A 26,917-nucleotide genomic window follows, 5' to 3' on the forward strand; every position below is an offset into this window, starting at 1 on the left:
TAAAAAAAAAGTCTGTCATGTTTAGTGTCTGTGTCTTTGCGCTGGAGAGTGTGGAGAGCTGTGAGTAATGTTACCAGGAGCAACCAGCGGAACACAGATTACAAAATTAATTACATGTACAAACACTAAGGGTTATGATCTATCATTTGTGGTGTTTTCATTTTATTTAGTGCAGTGTCCATTCAAACATGTACTTCCTGTAGAAAGCCCATAGCCCAATTACATGACCGCAGGTAGGCCTGATTTAAAAATACGATGATAGGGAAAAACATAATTTCAGCTAAGCGTTCAATAATGAATTCTGGATATTCTATTCTTTTCTAATAATACATTATAATAAATGTGTAGTCAGCAAAATTTAAGCATGGCTGCAAGTCATGTGACATTTGTTACAGATCAGAATGGCATAAGGCTAACCGCTGTTTTGAGTTGAGGCTACACTACATGTACAGCTCATTGACTAACCTTCAGATAAGCTAATTGGCGTAAGATATCATTTCATTTTTGTTTTGCAATAGAAATAATGTTACGTCTGACTCTGCACCTAAAAACATTTACCATTTACAACCATTAACTAACAATTGAAAACATCACTTGCCACTTCATAATGGGCAGTCACATAATGATTATGTAGGCTACCCCATGCTTTGCAAATACGTTGCACTATACATTCTATATTGTAGGCTACTACTGTAGGCCTACCTGTCTATACTGTTCACATTGTACTTTTCTGCTTTTTTGCACTTCTGGCTCTGATGCTAACTGCATTTCGTTGTCTCTGTACTTGTACTCTGCACAATGACAATTCAGTTGAATCTAATCTGATAAAATGACAGACTGTAGGCTACCACAGAGAGGAGATACTGTAACTGATCTCCTGGTGTCTCGGCATGGTCTGCTGCAGGCTCGATCAGGACATGCACACACACCGTGTGGACTGGTTAGCCTACCTTGTGAACTTCCTCATGATATTATGCACTGATTACACCAACTGGTACCAAAAATGCTTGAAAAAACGTCCTTGATCCTGTCATCACTCTTACATACCTTTTCTCACAGACTGTCATGAGACCCGCGTGATTATTCACTCTCCCTGGAAGAGAACGGTCTGTGCTATGACGATAACCTATGGGGTGCCATCAAATGCTTGGATTTTTCGGCATTTCTGCAGCGTTTTTATGTGATCTCATCTGCACTGTATTTGTTTTTAGTTTTCAATGTAGACATGGCCAGGATGCATAGAGCTGCAACTCTAAATATATGAACATTATTGAATCTAATGTTTTAAGCAATTACAGTAATGTTACAGTAATAGCAAGAGAAGTGACTACAGAGCATCTCAGAGCATCCCCTATCTCATAGTATTTCAATCAGACCAGTAGGCATACTACTCACACAGACACAGACACAGACACACACACCCACACACACAGACACACACACACAGAGGGTGACGGACAGATGATGAGAGCAATGATAATAGTCCACTCTGTTGGTCATTTGGCAAGAGCAAGATGAAAGGGAAGAGGCCTATTGGGTTTTTGTGTTCGCCCCTGGACACAGAGCATTTAAAAGGTAAAGTCCCGATTGTACCCAGCTAAAACTATTTGTTGAAACTAAAGATAAGTACGAAAAAAAGACAAAATAAATTGCAACAAAACACTCTCCTTTGAGTTGAATTAGAGATCCACCATGCTTTAAAGAATTGATTGTGTTCAAGGCTCCAAGTCTGATGCTGTGGTGTCAAGTATCTCCACTAGGTGGCAGGCTAGCATCATGGGCATTCAGCTCCATACACTGGTGATGGACTGTGACCTATGAGTGAAATGGTAGTTAGGATGAATAAACAACGACTTTCATCATACTGTCATTATGCTAGGTTATGATGGTAAACTACACTTAGTAGTATACAAATAACAGTATTGTAGGCAGACCTAATTAGCAAGACTAATAGTATTGAATGGGCCTACTATTACTATGGGGTCAGTACAAAGAACACATACACATCATATGTTTACAGAGCACAGTTGTATTTATTTCTAAAGGTCATTATTTGATATGTGTACACTGTTAAATATTACGGTGATTTCACAATACCTTACAGTATTATTTCACAGTAAATTACTGTACTCAAACATTTACTGTAAAATCACAGTAGCTCTATCACATTACAGCACCTTGTTGTGAAATTTGAATTGCACTTGAACCGCACAGCATTGTGGGGCGATTTCTAACGTTCCCCCCTCCCACCCGCACCTGCTGCCACCCTCATAGTCCAGTAGTAATAGGGTCAAACCCGGAACAAATTAGTAACAAGCTGAATTTTTCAGGATATGTTCAGAATACCTTTAGGAATAACATACTAAAAGTCCCCGTGAATCCCCCTTGTGCTCTCTGAGATATTCAAGATGGCGTCCAAAATGGCCGTAATTTGGAGATTTTTCCGTATTTCAGGCTTAAAACCTAATACAAATGCAATTAAAAGGTCAAAATATATGTTTTATAGGGCAAGTAAGTCGATTTCATCATTAGTTTATTGAATGGAGACATTTCATAATAATACAGTTACCTCCATAAGTATTGGAACACATGCTAAAGTTGACTGTATAAAATCGTCTTTTGGAAATTGATCTTAATGCCTTAAATGGAAAACATGAGGAAATATCCAACCTTTAAGGACATCAATTTTGTTTGTGAATAAGTATATATCATAATGGTTTTTATTTCAGTTAGCCTATTAGCTGGTTTCATTCTCATTGAGCTCAATGCAATTCAAACCAGCTAGGCTAACTGAAATAAAACCATGCTAATCTCTTGGTATGGTGAAGGGTATGTGATGTGGGGTTATTTTAATTCCAAAGGCCAAGGGTTCTTTATCAGGGTGCATAGTGTCCTGGATGGATCCATTTATTTTATACAGTCAACTTTAGCATGTGTTCCAATACTTATGGAGGTAACTGTATTATTATGAAATGTCTCCATTCAATAAACTAATGATGAACTTGACTTTCTAACCATATATTTTGACCTTTTAATTGCATTTGTATTAGGTTTTAAGCCTGAGATGCGGAAAAATCTCCAAATAGCGGCCATTTTGGACGCCATCTTGAATATCTCAGAGAGCACAAGGGGGATTCACGGGGACTTTTAGTATGTTATTCCTAAAGGTATTCTGAACATATCCTGAAAAATTCAGCTTGTTACTAATTTGTTCCGGGTTTGACTCTATTTTGAGCTAATGCTCTTGGACTAGTCCAGTAGTAATAGGGTCAAACCCGGAACAAATTAGTAACAAGCTGAATTTTTCAGGATATGTTCAGAATACCTTTAGGAATAACATACTAAAAGTCCCCGTGAATCCCCCTTGTGCTCTCTGAGATATTCAAGATGGCGTCCAAAATGGCCGTAATTTGGAGATTTTTCCGTATTTCAGGCTTAAAACCTAATACAAATGCAATTAAAAGGTCAAAATATATGTTTTATAGGGCAAGTAAGTCGATTTCATCATTAGTTTATTGAATGGAGACATTTCATAATAATACAGTTACCTCCATAAGTATTGGAACACATGCTAAAGTTGACTGTATAAAATCGTCTTTTGGAAATTGATCTTAATGCCTTAAATGGAAAACATGAGGAAATATCCAACCTTTAAGGACATCAATTTTGTTTGTGAATAAGTATATATCATAATGGTTTTTATTTCAGTTAGCCTATTAGCTGGTTTCATTCTCATTGAGCTCAATGCAATTCAAACCAGCTAGGCTAACTGAAATAAAACCATGCTAATCTCTTGGTATGGTGAAGGGTATGTGATGTGGGGTTATTTTAATTCCAAAGGCCAAGGGTTCTTTATCAGGGTGCATAGTGTCCTGGATGGATCCATTTATTTTATACAGTCAACTTTAGCATGTGTTCCAATACTTATGGAGGTAACTGTATTATTATGAAATGTCTCCATTCAATAAACTAATGATGAACTTGACTTTCTAACCATATATTTTGACCTTTTAATTGCATTTGTATTAGGTTTTAAGCCTGAGATGCGGAAAAATCTCCAAATAGCGGCCATTTTGGACGCCATCTTGAATATCTCAGAGAGCACAAGGAGGATTCACGGGGACTTTTAGTATGTTATTCCTAAAGGTATTCTGAACATATCCTGAAAAATTCAGCTTGTTACTAATTTGTTCCGGGTTTGACTCTATTTTGAGCTAATGCTCTTGGACTAATAACATTGCTATCCAAGGTTATAAACTTCTGGCCATTTTCTTGTTGACTATACAAACAAAAGACCCAATCTTCCTTGTCAGAATATAGAAGAAAAGCATAATGCATGATTGTAGGAAGATTGGAGGCCATTTCTATCTTTCTGTCTATCAATGACTGGTCCATTTTCAGACAATGAAATGTTTGGATAGGTATGCATCGCCATCTAGTGGTAGTATATTGGTATTGGCAGCAGATTATCAGGACCCAGTAGTCTGAGTAGCCTGGTAGCCAGCCAGAATTTACGCCAGCCTTTTTAGAGAATAAGGATGTTCTTGCTGCTGTCCCAATGGGATTCAGATATTTCCTTGTTTTGATTCGTTAGGCCTATCCAATTGTGTGAAAAGGCATTGTTTTCCTTGTAGTGGTGCAATGAAATCCAAATGATCTGTTACCAGACTCTGATAAGTGTTACCAAATTCTGTTGAAAATTCTTTCTTCCCCCCCCCCCCCCCCCCCCCGACACCAGCAGACCAGGTGTCTTCAAAGGCTGATATTTGCTTCCTTGTGTGGGCATTGTGTTTCTCTATTGAAATGTGCTCTGAGATTAAATTCTTTCTGAGAGGTCACCAATGAGACAGAGTGTTGGGGATGTTGGGATTCTGTAGCTCAGGATTGATAAGTGACTGATAAGAATTCAAGTCTGGCTACGCCAGGCCAGTCTGTGAGCCCTCAATAACTTAAAATGGGGGATCAAACAGAATGACAAACAGGATGTGAATGTGATAACATGACAAATATCATCACAAAAATCCTCCACCAGTAACATTCACGAGACAAACATATACTATAGTTCGGTAATCCACACAATCGGTCACACCAAAAGCTTATCCACTTCACTATGTGCCCAACCAGGTCTTACTATTTAGAATACTTTAGAAATATTGTATGCAATGAATTATATTTTATTTAAAGCATTTATGAAAGAGCATAACAAAACAACAACAAAATCGATGTGTGTTGATTTGTTGGAATGAGTCATACTGATACTGGACTACTGCATTCTCTTGGGAATATCCAAAAGATAAATGATCAACCATCTGATATGTCCCATGCAGTAACTGACAGACTGAAAGAAAGGAAAGAAAAATGGCATTTAAGAGATAGAGGAGTACAACCATTTATTTCCACTCTTCTCTCATCACCACCACCACATTATAGAAACATCACAGTCATACAGACACATAGAGAAACAGAAAGTATGCATTTAATCAGACTGTTGATTCACCTGTAATACAAACACATAAAATTACTTAACGGCTACTGAATGACAGAGAAATCATGATTGGCAACCAAGGAGACTGCATTACCCCCCAAAATGTTTGCTGTGACAGCACATGTTAAGTAATAATTAAACAATGAACAGCATACTACACACGAAACTGAAATGGCTCAACCATGACAACATACAATCGAGGAACTATAAACCCCTAATGCCTGATTTTCTTTTAATATGGCCACATAAGCTTATGAACATGAAAGATATTTTTGCGATGGTAAACAGTCTTAAGTCAAACTCTCCCAACAATTCTTTACAAATAAAATTTGTGTTTGGGAACAAGAGGCCTGGGATAAGCCGTCACATTCATCAATACAGTTCATACATACATACATACAGTACAGACATTCAGAACTATGTGAAATGTGTCAGACTTCCTTTGGAGATACATAGTGCTTTTTTCCAGGTTAGCAATCATTTTAAACTACTTGGGCATGCAAGTCGTTACGACAACTTGCATATTATAATAGGAACGATTTGTTTTCCCTTTACAACCATTTTTTTTTTATCCCCAACACAGGTGACTGGAGGGGGAAAAATATGTTCAACTTTCTGTCTTGTTCTGGCTGCAGCCTCCCTACATGCAATATTGGAGCTGTTATTGAAAAGAACAATAACAACACAATTCAACAGGTCTTGACAACCAAATTCTATCCTTATTTTGAGGGCTGGTTACATGGGATAAATGTGGCTATATTGACCAAGCCTATTTGAGTTTTCTTATATCAAATCACTTGTCAGCTAGCATGCTCTCATCCATTAAAAATGAATTGCCAGATTTCATAGATTAATGTGGATCAGGTCATGAATACAAAGAGTCCACTTCAAGTTGAGTTCAGCCATAATCATTAGATCATAGTTAAATCCTTTAAAATATGGCCCATTCAAAAACACAAGGCAAGAATATTTTGTCAGTCACCAAGATAGAGGTGTTTCATTTTCCAAGAAGAGGTTCCATCAGAACATTACTATGCTCTGAGTACGGTGCATCTGCCAAAGCCAAAGCAATTACATTCATGGAGAAACAGCATACTTGCAGTCACAGGTCTGTACATGTCCAGTTCAGTCAGTGTTTGTCATTCATCTTTGTTTTTTGTTTTTTTTGTCTTGTTGCTAAAGGGGACACATGATGAAAAGAATAACGGAATAAACAAAACAATGAAATAAATTATTTCAGTCTGGCTCCATAACCACTTGATAAGTTGCAGACAGCTTAAATTAGGGACAAAGAACTTCCACAACAAACAAACCAGACAGAATGTGAATCATTCTCTATATCCTGTGGGGGGAAAAAAACTGTATGCTAGCAGGAGGGGTGGCTATAGGCTGGTACTGGCCGTAACTAGGGGCCCGTTACTAAGCCCAACAGTCTTCACAAGCAGGAGTGTTGTGCTGTGTTGGTTAGTGTAATACAAACAACAATCCAAAGTCCAAAGTCTCTAAGAGCCACTGAATCCACAATGTTTGGATTGCAATGCTGGCTGTTGTTGGCAGTCACTTCTGTACGGGGGAGGCGAATCACAGAGCTCTCAGCGTGTAAACTGGATGTCCAGCCAAACAAATGGACATGCCCATGGGCTTGGTGGGTGCAACTGCAAATCAATGCAGCGGTTAGGACATTCTATCTAGTCTCCCATTATTTTTCAGGCAAATTGTTTGTGTGTTTGTGTGTGTGTGTGCGTGTGTGTGCGTGTGCGTGTGTGTGTGTGTGTGTGTGTGTGTGTGTGTGTGTGTGTGTGTGTGTGTGTGTGTGTGGGAACAATATGAGAGAGCCCTATTAATACACCTTTCATGTATGGGCACAAAACTAAACACTATGCTAGTTTGGCAAGAGGGCTGGCAAAATTATGTTCTCTCTGCGAAGTTAACCCTAAAGTAATGACAAATACACATGTGCACACAAAATACCTCCTTGAAACGCACGCACACACACACATACATACACACACACACACACACACACACACACACACAAACACACATAGCCATTTGTGTCAACTTACACAGACACATTACAATCATGATTATAAAGGCACTGATTGAACACTAAACACATATGTTTAAGATTATCCAGCATTCAGCACACATTATTAAAAGGTAGAAATCTAAAAAAAGATTTTCTAAAACATTGTTTTGAAAAATAGAACTGTGAAATATAGAGAAAGTACTGTTTTGCACCCTTGCCACATTTGTATGTACAAAAGGGGAGATTTCTACAGATGTATAAAAACAAAACAAAAATCTGCTTCTATAAGAGCTTGATACTGTTTAACAGTTTTACAAGTTATATAATTCTACTCTCTCCTTTACTGAAATGGGTACAACCATGATTCTAAGCACAGAATCAAAGTTGGAAGGATATACTTATGAAATGTTTAAGTTTTATCAGCCCAAAAAAATAACTGAAAAAAACTGAAATGCTAAAGCTACACTCTGAAGCAGAGCAGGTTGAGGCTTTTCAACTCCAGTCATCTTATGTACTGGTTACGATATCCATGTCAGTTCAGTAAATTACAGTGTCTTTCAATAATTCAAATACAAAGTACGGCCATCCGTAAAAATAACAATGGGCCACAGTGCTGAGCCATTCTGCACGTAGTCTGATGATGAGAATTTTTCTATGGCCTCCCGCACTGTTGAGTCCCACACAGTTCCACTCTCATCAATCGGCCTGGGTCACTGGGAGTCCAGTCTGCTGTATTTCACCCGTGTCCATGGTAACATGCGCCAAGACAATGGTAGCTGGTAGCTCTTCGGGACGGGCCCTTGGACGTTGTGCTCAAAATACTGGAACAGGCGGTACCACCAGACGCGGGAGAAGAGGTTTCCTTGGGAGCTCTCTTTTAGGACCTGCAGCACAGCAACAGAACAGGAGCCATTTAATCCAATAAACAATGCACCACAAGTCTGGCTGTTATGTGTGGAAGCCAGTGTACGTTTAATGCATTCTCTTCTGAAACAGCACGTGACTAGCAACACGCTAGAGCTATGGGTGACAGAAGAATCTCTGAATATGCAAATGGGGCATAATTGTATTTAATTCCAAATAACTTACACACCAAACACCAGAGTACAACATTCAACAATCTCCTGCTGAGTCAGTCAAACACAGTACATGACAAAGGTCACTACCGAGGGGAGAGATTGTTTAAGCCGGTTTGGCAGGCACCACAAACTCACCGGCTGATTGGCCAGCGTGTGATACCACCAGAAGAGACGTGTGGTGATGAAGTAGGCCACCACCACGTCCACGGTGTAGTGGTCATGGGCCAGGAGGATGCAGAAGACCCCCACCACACTCAGGGTCCAGCAGACCCAGTGAAGCACCCAGAACCTCTTTGGAGAGTCTGTCAGGAAGCGAAAAACAAATACATGACAAACAACCCTGGCATAGTACCGTATGTGCCTGAATACATCTTTGCAGAATTGTTCGAGACCAAGCAAATAACCAAATTAAACAAAAACCAACAAAAAGAAGCGTTTTACTCTAATCATGAATAGGAGACATATTGCTTCCTGATCAATCATAGGCTGACTACTGTCCTTACAATGACTCCTCTTGCACATCTGTTATGCTGCTTTCTGAGGTTGTGCTTTTGTAAAATTCATTGTGGACTTCAAAGTCTTTCTGGTAGAAGTGAGCTGTGAATGGCGAGGAGGAATTTCAGAAGCTAACTCCGTTTTGAGGGAAGTGAGGGAGCGGTTGACTGTCTACTGTTCTTCTGGGTCAGAAACACGCACACGAGGAGAGTGCAAATGATAACCACCAGATGTCACTGCTATTTATAATCTGTGTGTGTGTGTGGGGGGGGGGGGGGGGGTCGCCTTTTGGGCGATGAACACAACTTGATTAAAGGCAAAGTCCCAGTGCAGTGCTCCGAGTTAACCATCTGGAATTTCTGATTAATTACTGGTGATGCACTTCATGGACCAGGAGTGATGAGATAAAAGTCATACCTCAGCGCGACAGTGACAGATGGAGAGCAAGTCAACAGCGTAAAAAGTGTGTGTGCGTGTGCGTGTGTGTGTGTGTGTGTGTGTGTGTGTGTGTGCGTGTGTGTCTTACACTCTTTAATGAAGAGATAAGTCAGTGTGAGCATCACAGTGTGGCCACTGTACAGGTAATCTCCACACATGGAGTGGGATCCGGTGATGGTGAGCCCTCCACCAGCAATCATCTTCATTATCCTGTGGAGCTGAGCCTCCCACCTGCCAGAGAGCTGAAACACACACACACACACACACACACAGGCATGTTCAATTCAAAATTCAGCAGACCATGGTGCAAAAAAAGACACACACGACTTCCAAGACATCAGAAACACATGTTCTAGGCATTTCGGTCATTGTTTATGATATCTTTTATGTTACATTCAGAATTACATTATTATATTGATTGGTAACAAAGTGCATGTGCCACAGATGCAGGTAACAGAGCTCGTCAAGGTACATTTCTGAAACATTTATGAGGTCATAAGTTGCCCATGATTCATTGCAGATCTAAAGTTAAACTTGATACAAAAACCGAAAAAGGTGTTGATGCAAAAATCAAAAAAGGTGTTCTACCGCCTACCGAAAATGAAACAAGCCACATAGGATGCTACATGCGACTGTAGCTGAGGGGACATCCCCCCTCCACACACACACACACACACTGCAGGGGGTGTTTTCCCCACCACACCCATCCCCCAAACCTAACCAAACAGCAGAGTAGTGTAGATAAAAGGTACAAACGTATCCAAAGTGTGGACTTGGTCCTAGTTGAGTAGATCAATAGCCACGTTTACATGGAGTTATTTTGTCATTCTAATTAAACTATTCCGATAGAAAAACTATTTGCTGTCTGTTTACATGGAGTACGTTCTATTCCGATCAGGTGCTTTCAAGCACTTTAGAATCTTTGATCGGAATAACCATTGTTACTTTTCATTGGGAAGATGTAGCAGTCAATCCGAATGACCATGTACAGTACATGGTTGTTCAGTCGGGCAAGGAACAGACTACAACACCTCTTTCATTCCAATTAAAATTCTGATCGGATCAGGAATTTTCATTCCGATTGAGGTGTTTATGTCACAATTTTTATTCCGATTGAGCTATTGTCATCGTGCACTTCTTTTTACTGTGTCTGAGTGCTCCCCATGTTCCTGGCTCCAAACAATCAGATTCAGCGTTGGGACGGGACATAATCTGACCTGATCTAAATCCTCTGTGCTCCTAAGCGTGACTCCCATTCAACTTAAGCCTCTTTTCAACACCAAGTAGGTGTGACTTTTCCTGTAACTCATGCAACTTCCTGTAACAAAAACAATGCCCAGGAAGAGTAAAACAATAACAAAAAAAAAAGGTTCTTGTTTTTATTGGCCAATTATAAAACGATCATCCTAAAATGATGAGATGACTAAAATGTCTAGGACACCATGTCTGCATTCATTCTGCTTTTCATCCAACACCTGGCCTCAAAATAGGTGGCGAGGTGCACACAATCATCCTCCAAATGTTGATCTCACACCGGTGCTCTCTATCCACCGACGCTTTCTGGACATCAGCAGCTGCTGACAGACACAGACCTCCTCTCAAACTCCTCCTACTCATCTCAACCAGACTCCCTCGGAAAGGTCAGTGGGACCCAGCAGAGACCGGGTCACATGGTTCTGCCTTTAACCTCATTTCCTGTCGCTCCGCACAGCAAAAAGCCCAGGCAGCCAGAACTCTCTAACCAGAGATTGTGCAACACAGAACACAGAGCTTCAATTTCAAACGCATGTATACTGAAATAAAAAAAAAAAAAACAGCCATCCCAAACAAACATGTTTACAGAGCCTGAAGTAGATTGACGTCACTATTACGTAATGGCACTGATGTAAGCATGTGCAAAGCTGATTGACCACACTGTAATCAGAGAGAGAGATAGAGAGAGAGAGAGAGAGAGAGAGAGAGAGGGAGAGAGAGAAAGAGAGAGAGAGAGAGAGAGCGAGAGAGCGAGCGAGAGAGACATGTGACCCCAGAAGTGCAGGCTTGGGCCAGCCAATAGGAGCGGATTAGTGTAGCGTAAATTAGCTGATTTAGCCCACATTAGCACTAGGGTTTCTGGGCCTTTGGCCCTCTGTGTGCTCACAGGCCTGTTGTCAGCAAAAAGCCCAGTGAGCAGCACGTCCTGTTTGCAAGGCTGGGCAGGAGGAGGGAGACATGCTTACCTTGGGCGAGCAGCGGAAGTGCATGCCAGGCACTGGGAGGGTGGTGATGTACATGGTGACACACCTGTACAGGTACAGCGTGCCCACAATGAAGAAGAACCGCCGGCCCACGATGGACCTGGAGAACGAACACACACACACACACACACACACACACACACACACACACACACACAGACACACACACACAATAAAGTGGCTTTTAGAGTTAATAAGTGACAGAAGCCAGGGGCTACTCTAAGCTCCTTGTGAAGCAATACCAGCTAAATTCTTTGTGAATTTCAGTCTGAAAGGCTGTGTCTGTGCGTGATCTAGCTGCCTTCAACTTTAATAACTTATCTATTTCTAAAGTCATCAATCTGATATTCTCATACAGTGTGATTGAGTAACACCCGCAGTAAATCACTTATCAGTGAGTCATGTTTGAAGATAATGTCAAAGGTCTGAGTTTGTGAAAGGCGTGTGACTACAGAGACTTGGGTGCCTGAAGAAACGTGTGTGTGTGTGTGTGTGTGTGTGTGTGTGTGTGTGTGTGCGCGTGTGTGTGTGTGTGTGTGCGCATGTGTGTGTGAGTATTAGGAATGTCATGATGACATTTCAATCTCAAACTTCGAAATCAAACGTATAATCGATGATGCAGCCGCACCCCCAATGTCATGTCCAGCATGCATGCCAAGAGGCAACACACACAGACGCACGCACGCACACACGCACACACGCACGCATGCGCCTCCTCTAACTTCAAGCTGCAGCCAGTTAAAATAACACATAAACCGAACTTAAAGCTCCTCCTGCTACACTGAAATCCCCAGTATGGAAGCATTTTGAAGCATGTCGTTACTTTAGTTTAAGGCATTGATTAAATGCTCATTGGTAAGTGCAATATTCCATGAACACTAACTTTGTGTTTCTTTGGAGTGCACTGAAACAATCAAATTATCATTTTTGTGTAGCTTAATTTCACTACGTTCACGTCTATGTTTAATGTCTGTTCTGTTCGTGATAGGTTTCAACATAAATGTATGTGCGTGTATATATGTGGGTGGGTATGTATGTATGTATGTATGTATGTATGTACGTACAGTATGTATGTCTCACCTGTGTTTGAGCAGGACCCACTGCATAAGCCAGAGGGCCACCAGCAGCATGCCGTTGACCTCGCAGATGGAGAAGGCCCACTCCACGCGGTCAAACAGGTCGAAGAACTTGTCGGGCAGCGGCGGCGTCTCCTCCTTGGGCGGCACGCGCTCGTGCACCACGGAGATGACCACGCTGGTGGTCAGGAAGCAGCAGACGGCGTACAGGAAGGCGGCGCCCGTCTTGCTCCACTCGGCCGGGAAGTGCTCGGGCTCCGGCGGCGGCACGGGGATCTGGACGTGCACCTGCTCCGAGCGGTGGAAGCCGTTCTTCTTGGGCACGCCGTTGTGGTGCGGCTTGGCGGTGCCGTTGCCGAGCACGTGTCCGTTGGCGTGGTGGTGGTGCTGGTGCTGACCTTTGTTGACCTCCATGAGGTGGGCCACGCGCAGCGTCTCCAGGCGCTCCAGCAGCTGCCGGCCGCCGTCGCCCGAGACCAGCGACAGCGGCGGGCCCCGGAAGTCCTGCTCGGAGAGCCGCAGGAGGCCCGGACCGTCCAGCTGCTGGAAGGCCTCCGAGTACTCTTGCATGCCCTCCTCCATCAGCCAGTCAAGCACATCCACCGCCGACCACTGGCCCACCTCCTTCATGGTCAGCAGACCTCAGAGTGGGAGGAGGGGGGAGGTGGGGGGAGGGGGGGGGGGTGAAGGGGTCAGAGCAAGAAGTGACCGAGGGGCGCTACTGGAGGGCGGCTGGCGTGCGGGACGCTTGAGGCGACGGTCAGCAGTCTCCTCCCAAGGCTAGGCACGCTCTTCTTCTGGGACATTGGAGGAGGACTGCTGGATGGGTAGAGGACGAGGAGGGGCGGGTCGGGGCAGAGAGGGGGGGGGGGGGGGGATCTGTTCGATCACAGCCTCTCCCTGGGACACTCTGCCTCTGGCTCAGTCGATGAGGGAGGAAGTCTGCCGCGGTCCTCAGCAGGAGTCAGGCTCACTCCACATGGACACGTCCACCCTGCAGAGAGAGAGGGAGAGAGAAAGTGTTTTACTGTTATGGCAACTTTGGTAACAATACCTATACAGTCATGCAATTTAAGCAAAATTGAATTGATTGAATGGACAGAGGAAGAGAGAAAGAGTGAGAGAGAGAGAAAAAGAAAGAGGGAGAGAGAGAGAGAGAGAGAGAGAGAGAGAGAGAGAGAGAGAGAGAGAGGGTGATGGGTGTGTACACCCAATATTTAATGTTACTGTTACTATTACTGTTACTGTTACTATGTTACAATGCTATTGTAAAAAAATGTATGCTGTTTTTTTGCGCTTTGGCAACACTGTACCCACAGTCATGCTAATAAAGCAACATTGAATTGAATTGAATTGAATTGAATTGAATTGAATTGAATTGAATTGAATTGAATTGAATTGAATTCACATTAGCAGCTGCCTAGTGACACGCAGCAACCAGGGGAGATTTCAAACACACAGCTGCAGAACCAGAAGAACAGGCAAGAGGAAAAGGCTGGAAGAGGAAACAAACATCCAACATGCAGGGGGGGAGAGGGGGAGAGAGAGAGAGAGAGAGAGAGAGAGAGAGATGTTTTATATGTATATGTTTATGTTGTATACTCCTTGAATGATTTATTACAATGCCTTTGTTATACAGCCATTCTCTAACGTCTATGTATATTGCATGTACAATGCATATGTAATAGTCTGTCTATGTATCTACTTTATGTGTACATGTAATTGAGCTTTGACAATAATGCTATTGAAACATTCATGCCAATAAAGCTTCATTGAATTGAATTGAGAGAGAGAGAGAGAAAGAAAGAAAGAAAGAAAGAAAGAAAGAAAGAAAGAAAGAAAGAGAGAGGTGGGGGGTCTGTGGAGAGTTCGTCCTTTCTTCTGTTTGACTGACTCCACCCTAGAGCGCGTTCCCCTCCACCCTAGAGCGCGTTTGATAGTTAAACTGAACTCTGATTGGACAATCTTGTCAAATTTAATTTAGATGACTTTCAATTGAGGTCTCTGAATTGATTTGTCGTGTGTGTGTGTAACGGTGCGGTAGCCCGTTACCAGTGTTCGCTGTCATCAAAGGACCCGACGGTAGCTCTCAAGTTTTGCGGAGTGAACGTCAGGAAGGTGAATGTTGCATTGTTGTGTGGGAAGTGGGGTGTTTGTGTAGTTTAAAACCGCTTTTGAACATCAGCATCGCTGCTCTGCTTTTCCAGGCCGTAAGGCCAGCCCGGTAACAGTGTGCATCAGAGATAAAAAATATAATAATAATTTAAAAAAAAAAATGATCTACAGGTAATTAGCAAGTACCAGGGTTTGCTAAACCACAGGATGTAGTCGTGTGGGTGTGTGTGTGAGCGAAAAGAGTGAGAGACAGTGAGAGAGAGTGAATGCACAATAGGAGATACAGGCTGTCACCACATCACTTCCAAAACAAGCATACTGGAGAGGCATGCAAAAAGATTGAGCCACTTGCAGCAGACCCCTCCCAAAGTTATCAAAGCTTTCATTCTGAGTGATCACTGCAGCACAGACACATAACTGGAGTAAAGTAAGGCAAGTCATAATACGCCCAAGCAAACATTGTGCTTTTATGGGGCAGCGTGTGTGTGTGTGTGTGTGTGTGTGTGTGTGTACATGTGTCCTTGGTCAAGCTGATGGCCTTGGCGCTGAAGCCAGGGGAGATTTCCTGTACGTGATATGTGTGTGTGTGTGTGTGTGTGTGTGTGTGTGTGTGTGTGCGTGTGCGTGTGCGTGTGTTTCCATGACAAGGTCAAGGCCTGGTCAAGCTACAGCTTCATCACAAACTGTATCAACAATCAACCAGGAGAAAGCAAAACAAAAAAAAACCTAGCCAAGCACTATACAATCTGACCACACATTTTCAAATATACAAAGCAAATATACAAATATACAAATATATTTATTGTTCTATTTTAAAGCCTCTAAGGCCACATAGCAGGCCAGGGGGGGGGGACCTAAGATTTTTGCTCTTTGATATATGTAAATATACCTGAGATGCAACAATAAACTTAACTTGAACTTGAACTTGAACTTGAAGCTAACCATCTCCACACACAAACACAAAATAAACATTTGGACAACAATGAAACGGGACCTGTTTGCAGTAGTGCCAGTAGTGCTAGTCTCAGAACAGCCACAGTTAAGCGCTGCACATTATAGCTCACCCTCATTCTGTGTTACTACTTTAATTAATTTCCATTCATTCATTTAGCAGACACTGTTGATCAAAGTGACTTAAATATGTCAACTGTATTACAAGGGATTACATTGTCCCCAGAGTAACTTGGGGTTAAGTGCCTTGCTCCAGAGCACAACAGCGAAACAGGGAGTTGAACCCCCAACTTTCAAGCTACTGCACGCTAGCCCAGCTCCTTAACCCAATACACTGCCCCTACACAAACATACACTCATGGAAACCACACGTGTGGCAGGACAACGCAGCTACACCAAGGACATACTCAACCCAAAAAAAAGGGAAATGAACCATACCTCAAGCGAAGCGAACTGAGAACCAGATCTAAGGCAAAAGCAATTCCACTCCAATATGTCTCACTGGCAGCGATGGTCTGTGTGTGGAAATTGGGTCGGAATGTTGTGAAAACAGATTATTTCAAGTACAAGACCACTCAGTTTCATTGTGGAATATTCCACTCAGTAAGTTTCATTTCAATAGTAAACTCATGGACTGGAGTCACTCAGTTGCAACAGGAAGTCAGAGTTTGTTACACTGCTATCTACAATATTATTCAGACTATAAAGCAGAAAGCTGGCAAGCCAATGGCAATGATCCAATTGATCAAATTGTTGATTGGATGAGAAGCCTGGAAGGTAGCTAGCTAGCTAGCCATGTGATAAACAGGATGACAAATCGCCATGTCAGACATCGTCCATCTATCCGAACATCCATCCACCAAGTACCTGCCTACTCAAGCACACAGTATTAATTGTTTTCTGCCTTTTATCCCAACATCTCCCTGTCTCATTAAAACACTTGGCTTATTTTGTTGCCTGATAAGTGGTGGAAACAACAGTTAAGATTCATATAGTGATTCTGACTCAACCAAGCAATCCACATGGCACAAGACAGGGCAGAGGAGACAAGGGAGAGGCCCTGGGACAGAGGAGAAGTCGTGCTGACTGCCAAGGTGGAAGAATGCCTTCTGAGTCAGCTATGAGTCAGAGACCTTTGGACACTGCATGGGCTATGAGGCAATTACAGCGATAGCAAGGCCGAACAAAAGTGATGAAAGACGCATCCTGTCAACCAGTCAAGCCCACAACGCTGATATGAGAGTCGAATGGGAGAGTGCCATCACCCCTAAATTGGCTGCATTTTTTTACACTTTAATATTAATGCATTGTTGGACCTTCGAATAAGCAGTGAGTCACAACCATCCTATTTGTATAACAGGAAGGGTGGGCGATAAGAGGAAGGTGAAAGAGGAAGCCTGAAAACCACAAGAAGAGCCATCATTCTACTAGAATATATTCCAATATTGCACTTTCAATGAACATCCTTAGATTTAAAACTTCATGTGAGTGTGTGTGTGTGTGTTTGTCTAAACGGACATTTGAACTCAACAGTGGTCAAAAACATGATGTCCGTGAGCTACAAAATATCCCTAATGCCTTGTCTCCTTTCTAACACACGTTTAGCAACAAGGGAAGACCTCTGGGGAAAAGCAAGACCCGTGAGGTATGGTCACAATGACACAGAAATAACCCCGAGAATCAAACGTGACACAAACCTTTATGTTTCACTTATATTTCAAAGTGCCACTGTTAACCACGAACACTGGCAAGACATCTTATTAGTGTTGTCACGATACCAAAATTATGACTTCGATACGATACCTGCCATAAATACCTCGATAGCCGATACTGAACCGAATCTTATGGACTCAATAACATACAAAAAAATAAACAGATAAACTAAACCAGATTTGGCCAACTGTGGCTACAGAAATAGGCTTAAAATAAAAAGCAGCGTGAAACAAAAACAGCATTTTGTGCTATGACAACCAAAGCAGTATGTCTGTGCACGCCACACACACACGCACCCAGCCACGAGCGCCTACATGGTCATTTCTTCCATAATAGTGTCTCTGAGAGGGCTCTCTGCAGAGTGAGTGGAACACTCACTGAAAATAGAAGCCAGCTGGTAAGTGACAAATGTTCACCAGTTTGACATTCCCAGTATATGTAGTCTTCATATTCATAAAAGTCCAACACACACACACACACACAGACACACACACACACACACAGACACACACAGACACAGACACACACACACAGTCACACACACACCTATGTAAATACACACCACTGTACAGAGACACACACATACAAACAAAGTCTCAAATACATGCAGATTAAATACATAATTTTCTTTGCAGTGGCACGGTCACCAACAACCTCTCAGAATATCTGCTTCCTCAGTTTGTTCAGGACAAACACTACATATCCCTGGGTACACACAGCAGCAGAGCCAGTCCCGGACAGAATTAGTCACTGCGTCAGAGAGCACTAATCATTCTCCCTCAGTTACTTTCTTTTCCATTCATCCCTCGGCAAGTGAAAGACAGGAAAGTGAGACCACCTTAAAATGCTACAAAAACGGAAGCTAACATGGCTAACTTGAAATAGCCCTCAGATAAAGGTGGTGGTAACGTTCCCTTTAATACTATGAGAAAGAGAGCGAGAGAGATCGAGAGAGAGAGAGAGAGAGAGAGTGAGAGAGAAAGAGAGAGAGAGTAAATGTGAAAGAGAGAGAGAGTAAGGGAGACAGAGAGAGTAAATGAAAGACAGACAGAGTAAGAGAGAGAGAGAGAGAGATATACAGAGACAGAGAGAGTGAAAGAAATAGAGAGAGAAAGAGAACGCAGCAAGTCAGTCCAAACCCTGTCAGTCCAAACTGAAGGTGTGAGGGGGAACCCCAGTGCTCCACAGTCTCACCCTGACATGAATGAGGAGAGACACAGCAGAGAAAGGAACCTTACTCAGAGTTGCCGAGTTCCACTTCACCTTCCTCCAACCACTGCCCTCAGAGACGCCTTCATTTGTGGAGAGAGAATGAACTACTCCAAGTACGACTCTCACATGCTTTCATTCGTCCCCTCCCTCCCTCTCCCTCTCTCGCTCTCGCTCTCTCTCTCTATCTCTCTCTATCTTTCGCTCTCTCCCTACAGAAAACCCCTCACCACACCCCCGCCCGCAACTGAATCTTAGCTTTGTCGGTAGGAGGTGGTCACTTCTGACGGCTTAACAATTTGAGGACAAAGACCACAGCCCCACCTGCCTGAGAAGGCGCCCTTTTCAATGACAGGCGTTGAACACGCTTCACTTCCTTATGACACGTGTGGACTGCGGTCACATGTGGTGACAACACATGGAACAAGGCCATAAACAATGAAGTAAAAAAAATCTTTTTGAAATCAACAACATTTCTTATTGATGTGACTTGAAATGACATCAAACTTCTATTATGATGACCGTCATAAACACACACACAGAGGAGATACAATGCGACAGTGGCAGAGCTGTGTAAACACCTTTGTGAGGGGCTACAGTGAGCAACAGCTGTTAATAGAGGACTATTTCCTCATAAAAAGATAAACACTCGGTTCTGTTCCACCTGCCTGACAAAACATCTACAGTACTGGTGAGTTTGGAGTAAATATGTACACACACACACACACACACACACACACACACACACACACACACACACACACACACACACACACACACACACACACACACACACACACACACACACACACACACACACACACACACACACACACACACACACACACACACACACACACACACCATCATTGTCATTATCATTGTCGTTATACAGAATTTTTCAATCAATAGATCTGCAAAACGTAAGTAAATGGAGCATCCTATGAAGTCAACAAAAATTTAGAGAGTTAATTCTCGCAACATTTTTAGTACACTGGCGACTCACCACAACTTGGTAATAGGAGATGTTGCTTACTTTAGAGTTAGAGCTTTCAAAATAAACTCCAAAATGTAAAAAACGTCCTGCCATCTAAAAACAAATTTGATCCCAACAGGTTTCCATAGCAGCTTCTTTATCCTCCCCATCTCAAAGCAAGCAGCCCTTAGAGCAGTGATGCATTGTGGGAGAGTGAGCCGTGAGACAGGAAGTGCTGTGTCTGACCTCAGCGGAGAACTTCCATTATGTGAAAGAAAGCTTTTCAAAGAGCAGGGGCTTCAAAGAGCAGCGTTGTTTAGAGAGAGAGAAAAAGAGCGAGGGAGAGAGAGAGAGAGAGAGAGAGAGAGAGAGAGAGAGAGAGAGAGAGAGAGAGAGAGAGACAAAGGTTTTCTCAACTCAGTCTCAAACAGTCTTTTCCTTAAGGGATGTGGTATGAGAGTGCAAATGATTACCTCTATATCCATTAGCTCCATGATTCCAAAAATCAGGTGATGCATGTGTGTCAGTATGAACAAACCACCGTAATCAAGATAGGCCTTCACCAGGTTGTAACAGTGACCCTGCCTGTCCACATGGATAAAAGTGGGAGAGAGAGTGCGAGTGTGTGTTTGTGATCACGTATGTACAGCGTTCTACCGACGTGCTCTCAATCAATGCTGGACTCCTCCGTCTTGGTCTTGATTACTCCTCTCTGTGGCGCACACCGGCCTTGAGCCGTGGTCAAATCCGATCTACGTCCACTGGATGGATACCCTGTCTTCAAGTGACTCCATTAAAGTCAATTTCAATGGGGGCAAATTGGCTATTCAGGCCAATCACAGGCCCACAGAAGGCCTGCACTTTCTGTCTCTGCTTTCACGTTTCACAGACCGTCCTGGTGGTGATCTGCACAAGCTTGAAATTCACCTCTGCATTCACCAGCAGGAAGTTGCTCTTTTGACGCTGCTGAGAGGAAAGGGTTGGTGAGCGGACGTCAACGCTGTGATCGAGTGGTGAGTGGGGAAGCAGGGAGATGGTTGGTGCATCTCGTCAGTTTGCTCTGAGCTTTCCATCAGGGACCATCTTTGAGGATTCTTGTCCCACTAAGTGTTACTAATGGACTTCCAGAGGTTTTGAGCTGTTGCGCCAAAGTGCGTCAGCGTGGCTTCGGAATATTTAAGTGTAGAAATTGGCCACCTGCCAGTACAGTTCCAATGGTTGATATGATGGCTAAAAGCCTGGTCTTTATTGTTAACAGCTGACATTTGGGATGATCCATCCACTAGGCCAAGTTGTGCCAAAATGGAATCAACAAAAAAATGGCCCTTCAAGACACTGTCAACAATGACTGCATTTTACAGTACAAGCAGGCAGACTCTATAAGACAGGCTATATCCATCACAATCTCTTTTTCATATAGCTGAAAGTTGGCAAAGAATGTATCACAGACATGTTTCCACAGACCTTTATTGGGCCATCAGAATATAAAGTCAGCTACTGTAGGTCAATTTCAAATTGTCCAAAATTATAATCAAATAAAAAAAGTAAACCTGAGTACTCTTGCAATCAGTGGCAGAATTCACCAGACGTTAGCAAGAACAGTGTGAAACATGTCTGAATTTGCATTACATAATCAGGAACAGATCTCAGTAGATACAAAGTGAACTTTGCATCTGTCTTTCATAACGAGACGATAATTCAGAACTGTGAGGTCATGAGTGAATGTCAGAATCAAACTAAATGTGTCTGTGCAGTGTGCACTAGAGAGTAGAGAGCCCCTTTAAACTAACTACTGACACACTTACTATATACGTCAACACAGCCACCACAACAGCTAAGCTTGCAATTTCCCACTGGCTACACTGATTGATCAACATTTAACTTTCACACTTCAAGCTCGACTGTTACCAAATAACTCCTCTGTGGTCTACATAAAATACAACACTCTCTCAGCGTAGAGTCTAAGACCCCGTTTACATGACGACGCAGGGTGTTTTTGTCTTCTCCGCTTTCACACCTTTAACGATACCGGTCAAAAAAACATTTGCGTTTACACACAGAGGTGAAAACGCCAAGTTCCCCAGAAGAAGCATGCCAGTGGGTGTTCCCAACAGTAGCTATGCAAATACCTTTCCTCGTCATTCAATGAGCGCGCTCAAAAAAAACGACTCTAATCGGAGCTGTCAAGTGTCACAAAACTTTCGCCGGATGGACTCTCACGCTTGCCATGTTATGAAACTTGGCAGCCCTTTATGTCAAGCACATCGTGGATGTTTGCACAACCATTGAGAGCTAATACACAGGATTGCTTTTCAATTTCTGTCTTGTAATGTTATTGTATATGCCCCCCTAGAAGAATATCGAGTTCACACACCAGCATAAGGCAGTTCACACACCAGCATTACACCAACATACACAAGACGGTTCCAACACCTCAGAACGTGTGATAATGAGGCATTCACTCAGTGAGCGGCATCCAAGTTCATGGAACCGCATCTCCTGTTTACAATGCATTGGGGGGAGGGGGGCCTGCAAAAGCATGCATTTATCAATAAGGTGAAGAAACGAAAAACTGTGATTTAAAAATACCAGTAAAGCGAAAATAATCTGCTAACCAACATTTATTTTTACTTTGGTCAACACTGATGGCAGAATAAAAGGGTAGGCTAGTAGCATGTGATAGCTTTTCTCTGACTGAATTAAGAGGGAGTATGCACTACTCATTACCGGGGGTCATGATGGTAGCATAAATCTTCATCCAATGCTCTTTCACTCACTTAGCCAAACAATAATCTTCTGTTCAGCATCAGCAGAGGTCTAAAAGCCTTGCAGCGGACACGCTAGCCAGTGCTACTGTGTAGCAACATCACCAAGTTCCCCAGAGCTCCTGTATACTACTGGTGCAGAGCTCGGGCTGATTATGGAGGGCTAATAACCCCATGAGGGAGAGGGTCGCTGGGAAGAGTGAGCTGCAGCCCCCCAGGGCCCTGAGCTTACGGCGTCATTATCTCTCCCCCTGCCAGGTGTGTCACTTAATGAGCATACACTTTTCAAGGTGATCACATACAACTGAAACACACACACACACACACACACACTCACTCTCACACACACACTCACTCACAGTTGGTGGGGAAGAGTGTACATCAAATTAAATCTTCTGTAAACAGCACTAGGAGTCACTCATAATATGCAAATATTGTAAGCAACATTTACAAGTTATGAGAGAGACTCTCAATTTCCCATCTTCAACAAAATGACTAGACAGAACAGACAAGACAGAAGGGAAGGGCAGGCACACACACACACACGTAGGCTATTTGGTGTTAATAGATTTTCCATGTCTTAACAGAATCTGGTTTACCATTCCAATGAAAACCATTCTATTGGTATGTGGATGTGCGTAGGCCAGAGGCTCGGTGCATCATGTCTAGACTCAGAATTAATCAGATACAGACAGTCCTCTGTCAATATGATGGGAGCAACATCTGCACTTCACACAGTGTTAAACGACCTTCTCTTCACAGTCGTGGGAGAATGCCTAGTATTACCACCAACAACTTCTCACTCTTCACCACGCTATGCTTACACCGGTTTCACGCTACGCTACGGCATCCTCCGAACCCACCCCACGCCACGACAAGCCCCAAAACCAGAAACAGAAACATGCAGAAACATGTCTGACACATGATCAGTTACATTCATGGACAAGTCTATGTGCACCCTCTGGAATTCATGCCGCCTTTCTCACACGACAGAAACAAACGACAGAAACAGACGACAGCACTGCGGAAGGGCACACAACCGATAGAGAAGTGGCAAAGTGCAATGAGGTCGTGTGGAAAGACCAATGGTACTCTCGCAATCCCTTCTCCTTTGATGTGGCAGACAGTTACAAAAGAGTGTGGTGGAGGGGCTTGTGTCAAAATCTGTCTGCTGAGCAGAATGCTCTTATGTCCTTTCCCCTAAACACACACACACACACACACACACACACACACACACACACACACACACACACACACACACACACACACACACACACACACACACACACACACACACACACACACACACACACACACACACACACACACACACACACAAGAAGTGGCTATGGAGCAGAAGAACAAGGAGGATGAAGAAGAGGGAAAGGAGTAAAACAGGAAGCAGGGGTTGGGGGGCAACCAACCAGTTTTTCCAAAAGAGACCTCCCCTTGTTTATCAAAACTCTCTCCAGGCTCACTCTCTGACACAAACAATGTGGAACTGTTTCCTCCCTCAACCTCACCAGAGGGGGGGTTGGGGGGGTTAGCGCAATATCAGGCCGAGGCCACGGTTATCTCTCCTACAACTGAGAAACTGGGACACATCATGTGAGACGTAATGAAAGTTCATGCATTTCTAATTTAGAACGTGTCTTGGGAGCCTGCTAAGGAGAGCTGTGGCAGCTACATGTTCTGTCTGTCTGTGTGTCTGTGTGTGTGTGTGTGTGTGCGTCCACTCTGTGTACACACGGTCACACACACACCACAAGAGTCTGACAGACACATACTAAAGTCTAATAATCAACCAAAAAGAGGCTATCCTTCCCAAACCAAACACCTGCATATGGTAACTGCGTTGCTCTTTCACAACTATGCTATCCAAAGCAAACCTCTTAATATAGCTAAAAGAGCTGAGCTCCACTGCAAACACATTTTCATTCTATTTGCTCTCTCTGCCCACGAGCTCACAGAGGGGATGCTGAGCAGTGGCCTGCGCGGAGAGGGATAGTAAAACTGATTCATTGTGCCTCCATCAGCACCGACTGATTTCCTCGCCTGCCCCCTGAGCAAGTAGACATCGGCCATTCCAAGGCTTTAGTGAAAGAGACAGAGGAGGAACACTACACAACATGGTTGTTCAGCCCAACCCCCCCCCCCCCCCCCTCTCTGCTGATACATACCAGAGGTTCAGTGTTTTAACCTCCTCCTCTCCTCCAAGGCAACAGTTAGGAGATCCGTGTCGAGGTCTACCCTCATTTCCCATAGGTACTACAGGTCCATTTAAGCTCCGTGGCAACACAAGAGAGAATCAGGTCAAACGCCGCTCTCTCAGTCTTTTGCTTTCATTCATGCAGCATGAGGAAACGTGATCAAATTACCCCTGAACACAACCAACAGAGAGGGAAAACGTGTGTGAGTGTGTGTGTGTGTGTGTGTGTGTGTGTGTGTGTGTGTGTGAGCAAGGAGAAAGAGACAAAAAGAGAGTTCTGATTGTTTTTTATGGTTGCCTACTTCTCTAAGACAAACTACCTAGGTTATATCAACATTTGCCTGTATCAACATTTCCAGAAAATGTTTTGTTATTGTAAAATGCAACAATAACTACAAAACAAGGGTTCGTAACTATTTTAGTCTCGATGTGATACTTTGTCTTTTAATGTGTTTTTCGCTTCACCTAAAATTGCGAAAGTTTCTAGACACGAATTGAAACCCCCTTAGTTGCAACATAACAAAAAGAAACTGGAAAAGTGAATGTGTCAGAAAGTTCTTGAGAAACACAGTCACACTCTGTTTGATCATGCCTAGCCTATATCCACAAAGCGCCTGTGCTGCACTATGACGCCATCCTAACGTTTGTCGACTGACAAGCAACACTATCTTTGCCTCAAGGGATCAGTTGAAGACGAATGTTAAAGCGATCTGATTTAAGGCCCAATCTTGAGGTATAGGCTACCTTTGGCATTATGTTTAGAGGTGCCTAACAAATCCGCCAGCACATACACATTTAAACTACTACTGATGCGCTCACTCCAAATAAAGCATTTCAGTATTCTACTTCAAAAAGCAAAAATTATCCAAAGCACATAGGCTACACTAACCGTTTTGTAACTACAAGCGCCTCGTTAGAATCCTACAGTTACAGTTTCTTTACCGCCGCGCAAAATAATTCCATAGACTACTGGAAGGATTCAATGTAACACTTGAAGAAGTTAAAAACGGTAGCTGTCACACGGCCCTAAACCGACGATAACCTTGAAAACTATACCAAAAACACACGAAAGGGAGCACAGCTTACCTTTTGGTCGCTTGCAGCCCTAAAGTGTGGTAAACAACTTTGCGTTAAATACAGGTTATCTGTACGCAGCGATGCCTGAGCGAGACTCAAGTTGCTTAAAATCCTATCCCACTGTTGTTTTCCAACCATGACGTCGCTGTAACCAGCTTGCTGGATAGTTGCGTTAAGCTATGGATTAACGTTACAGTGCAAAGGTTGGCCCGTTAGTAAGAAATAAAATAGCCTCCCGTAGGCACACATTGTTAGGCATTATTTGGATAGAGCTAGATTGGACTGTGAACAGTGTGTAGGGAGGCGTGTTGTTTGTATATCACTTACCGCATATCGTTACATCTGATGACGACTTGTGACTGGAGACTAGCACTGTATGTGGCGTATAAATAGTGGACGGAATATAGCCAAGTCTTTCAAATTAAGGTACCGTCTTTAGTTTCTCCAAGAAAATCAGCAGTGCGCAGAGACTGCTTTTCGCGACGCGCCATATATGATCACCTTCGTGTTCTGTACCATAGAGAATGCATTTGGCATTTAACAGGACACATTCCCTATTCCGTTAGCAACGGGTAGCCTGCTGAAATGTTGTCAGTTAAGGCACAGGGAAGGAGGGAGTCACTTCTTTACCCACAATCCACAGCGATAAATTACGCACTCCACCAAGTAGGCCTACCGCAACCTAACTGTCCAACCAGTACGTTACACGGAATTTGGGGCACCAGGGCTTTGAAAGCGGACAGGTAGCCTACGGCATGTAGTGTAGTCTAGTTGTGATAATAATAAAACACTGGATTTGCTTAAGATGAAAACCTAATTGCACCAATATTGAAACGCCATCACCTCCAACTTAAATTTCATGTTAGATGTGTAAAATCGAATTGTTTTATTAAACTGTCAGTACAGTTGGAATAGGTCTAATATGGGCTTCCCTAAGCTTGGTTACCATGTATCACCTTAAACGTTTCAGTGCGAAGGTGAAAATAATTCTAACGCGTAAAATTAGAGACTAAGTTATCAGGCTTGCCACTATTAACTCAAGTAATACAATTTAAAATGG

The 26,917-nt window shown here is 43.1% G+C and overlaps 1 protein-coding gene across 3 annotated transcripts; it reads right to left on the reverse strand.

Annotated features, from left to right (window-relative positions):
• Positions 1 to 5,376: 5,376 nt before the first annotated feature.
• Positions 5,377 to 26,460, reverse strand: sgms1a (sphingomyelin synthase 1a). 3 transcript variants are annotated; one of them, XM_062519252.1, is made up of 6 exons: positions 26,185 to 26,460; positions 12,844 to 13,833; positions 11,746 to 11,863; positions 9,615 to 9,768; positions 8,729 to 8,895; positions 5,377 to 8,398 (listed from the first exon to the last, which is right to left on the reverse strand). In XM_062519252.1, exons 2-6 carry the CDS (start codon positions 13,467 to 13,469, stop codon positions 8,225 to 8,227), a joined length of 1,239 nt encoding a protein of 412 aa, XP_062375236.1. In that variant the 5' UTR covers positions 13,470 to 13,833; positions 26,185 to 26,460; the 3' UTR covers positions 5,377 to 8,224. The 3 variants fall into 3 exon arrangements, with proteins under 3 accessions (XP_062375236.1, XP_062375237.1, XP_062375238.1); XM_062519253.1 differs by lacking the exon at positions 26,185 to 26,460 and adding an exon at positions 25,867 to 26,083; XM_062519254.1 differs by lacking the exon at positions 26,185 to 26,460 and adding an exon at positions 18,857 to 18,948.
• Positions 26,461 to 26,917: the final 457 nt, after the last annotated feature.

This window comes from Sardina pilchardus, chromosome 18 (assembly GCF_963854185.1).
Source record: "Sardina pilchardus chromosome 18, fSarPil1.1, whole genome shotgun sequence".
Taxonomy (NCBI): Eukaryota; Metazoa; Chordata; class Actinopteri; order Clupeiformes; family Clupeidae; genus Sardina; species Sardina pilchardus.

What these genes read in the sequence shown, in the direction of transcription:
- sgms1a (XM_062519252.1), bottom strand. Translation starts at nt 13,469, where the DNA reads ATGAAGGAGGTGGGCCAGTGGTCGGCGGTGGATGTGCTTGACTGGCTG. An exon ending in TGGGTCCTGCTCAAACACAG is followed by an intron (nt 11,864 to 12,843) that starts GTGAGACATACA and finishes TTCGTTCTCCAG; the next exon opens with GTCCATCGTGGGCCGGCGGT. An exon ending in ACTTCCGCTGCTCGCCCAAG is followed by an intron (nt 9,769 to 11,745) that starts GTAAGCATGTCT and finishes TGTGTGTTTCAG; the next exon opens with CTCTCTGGCAGGTGGGAGGC.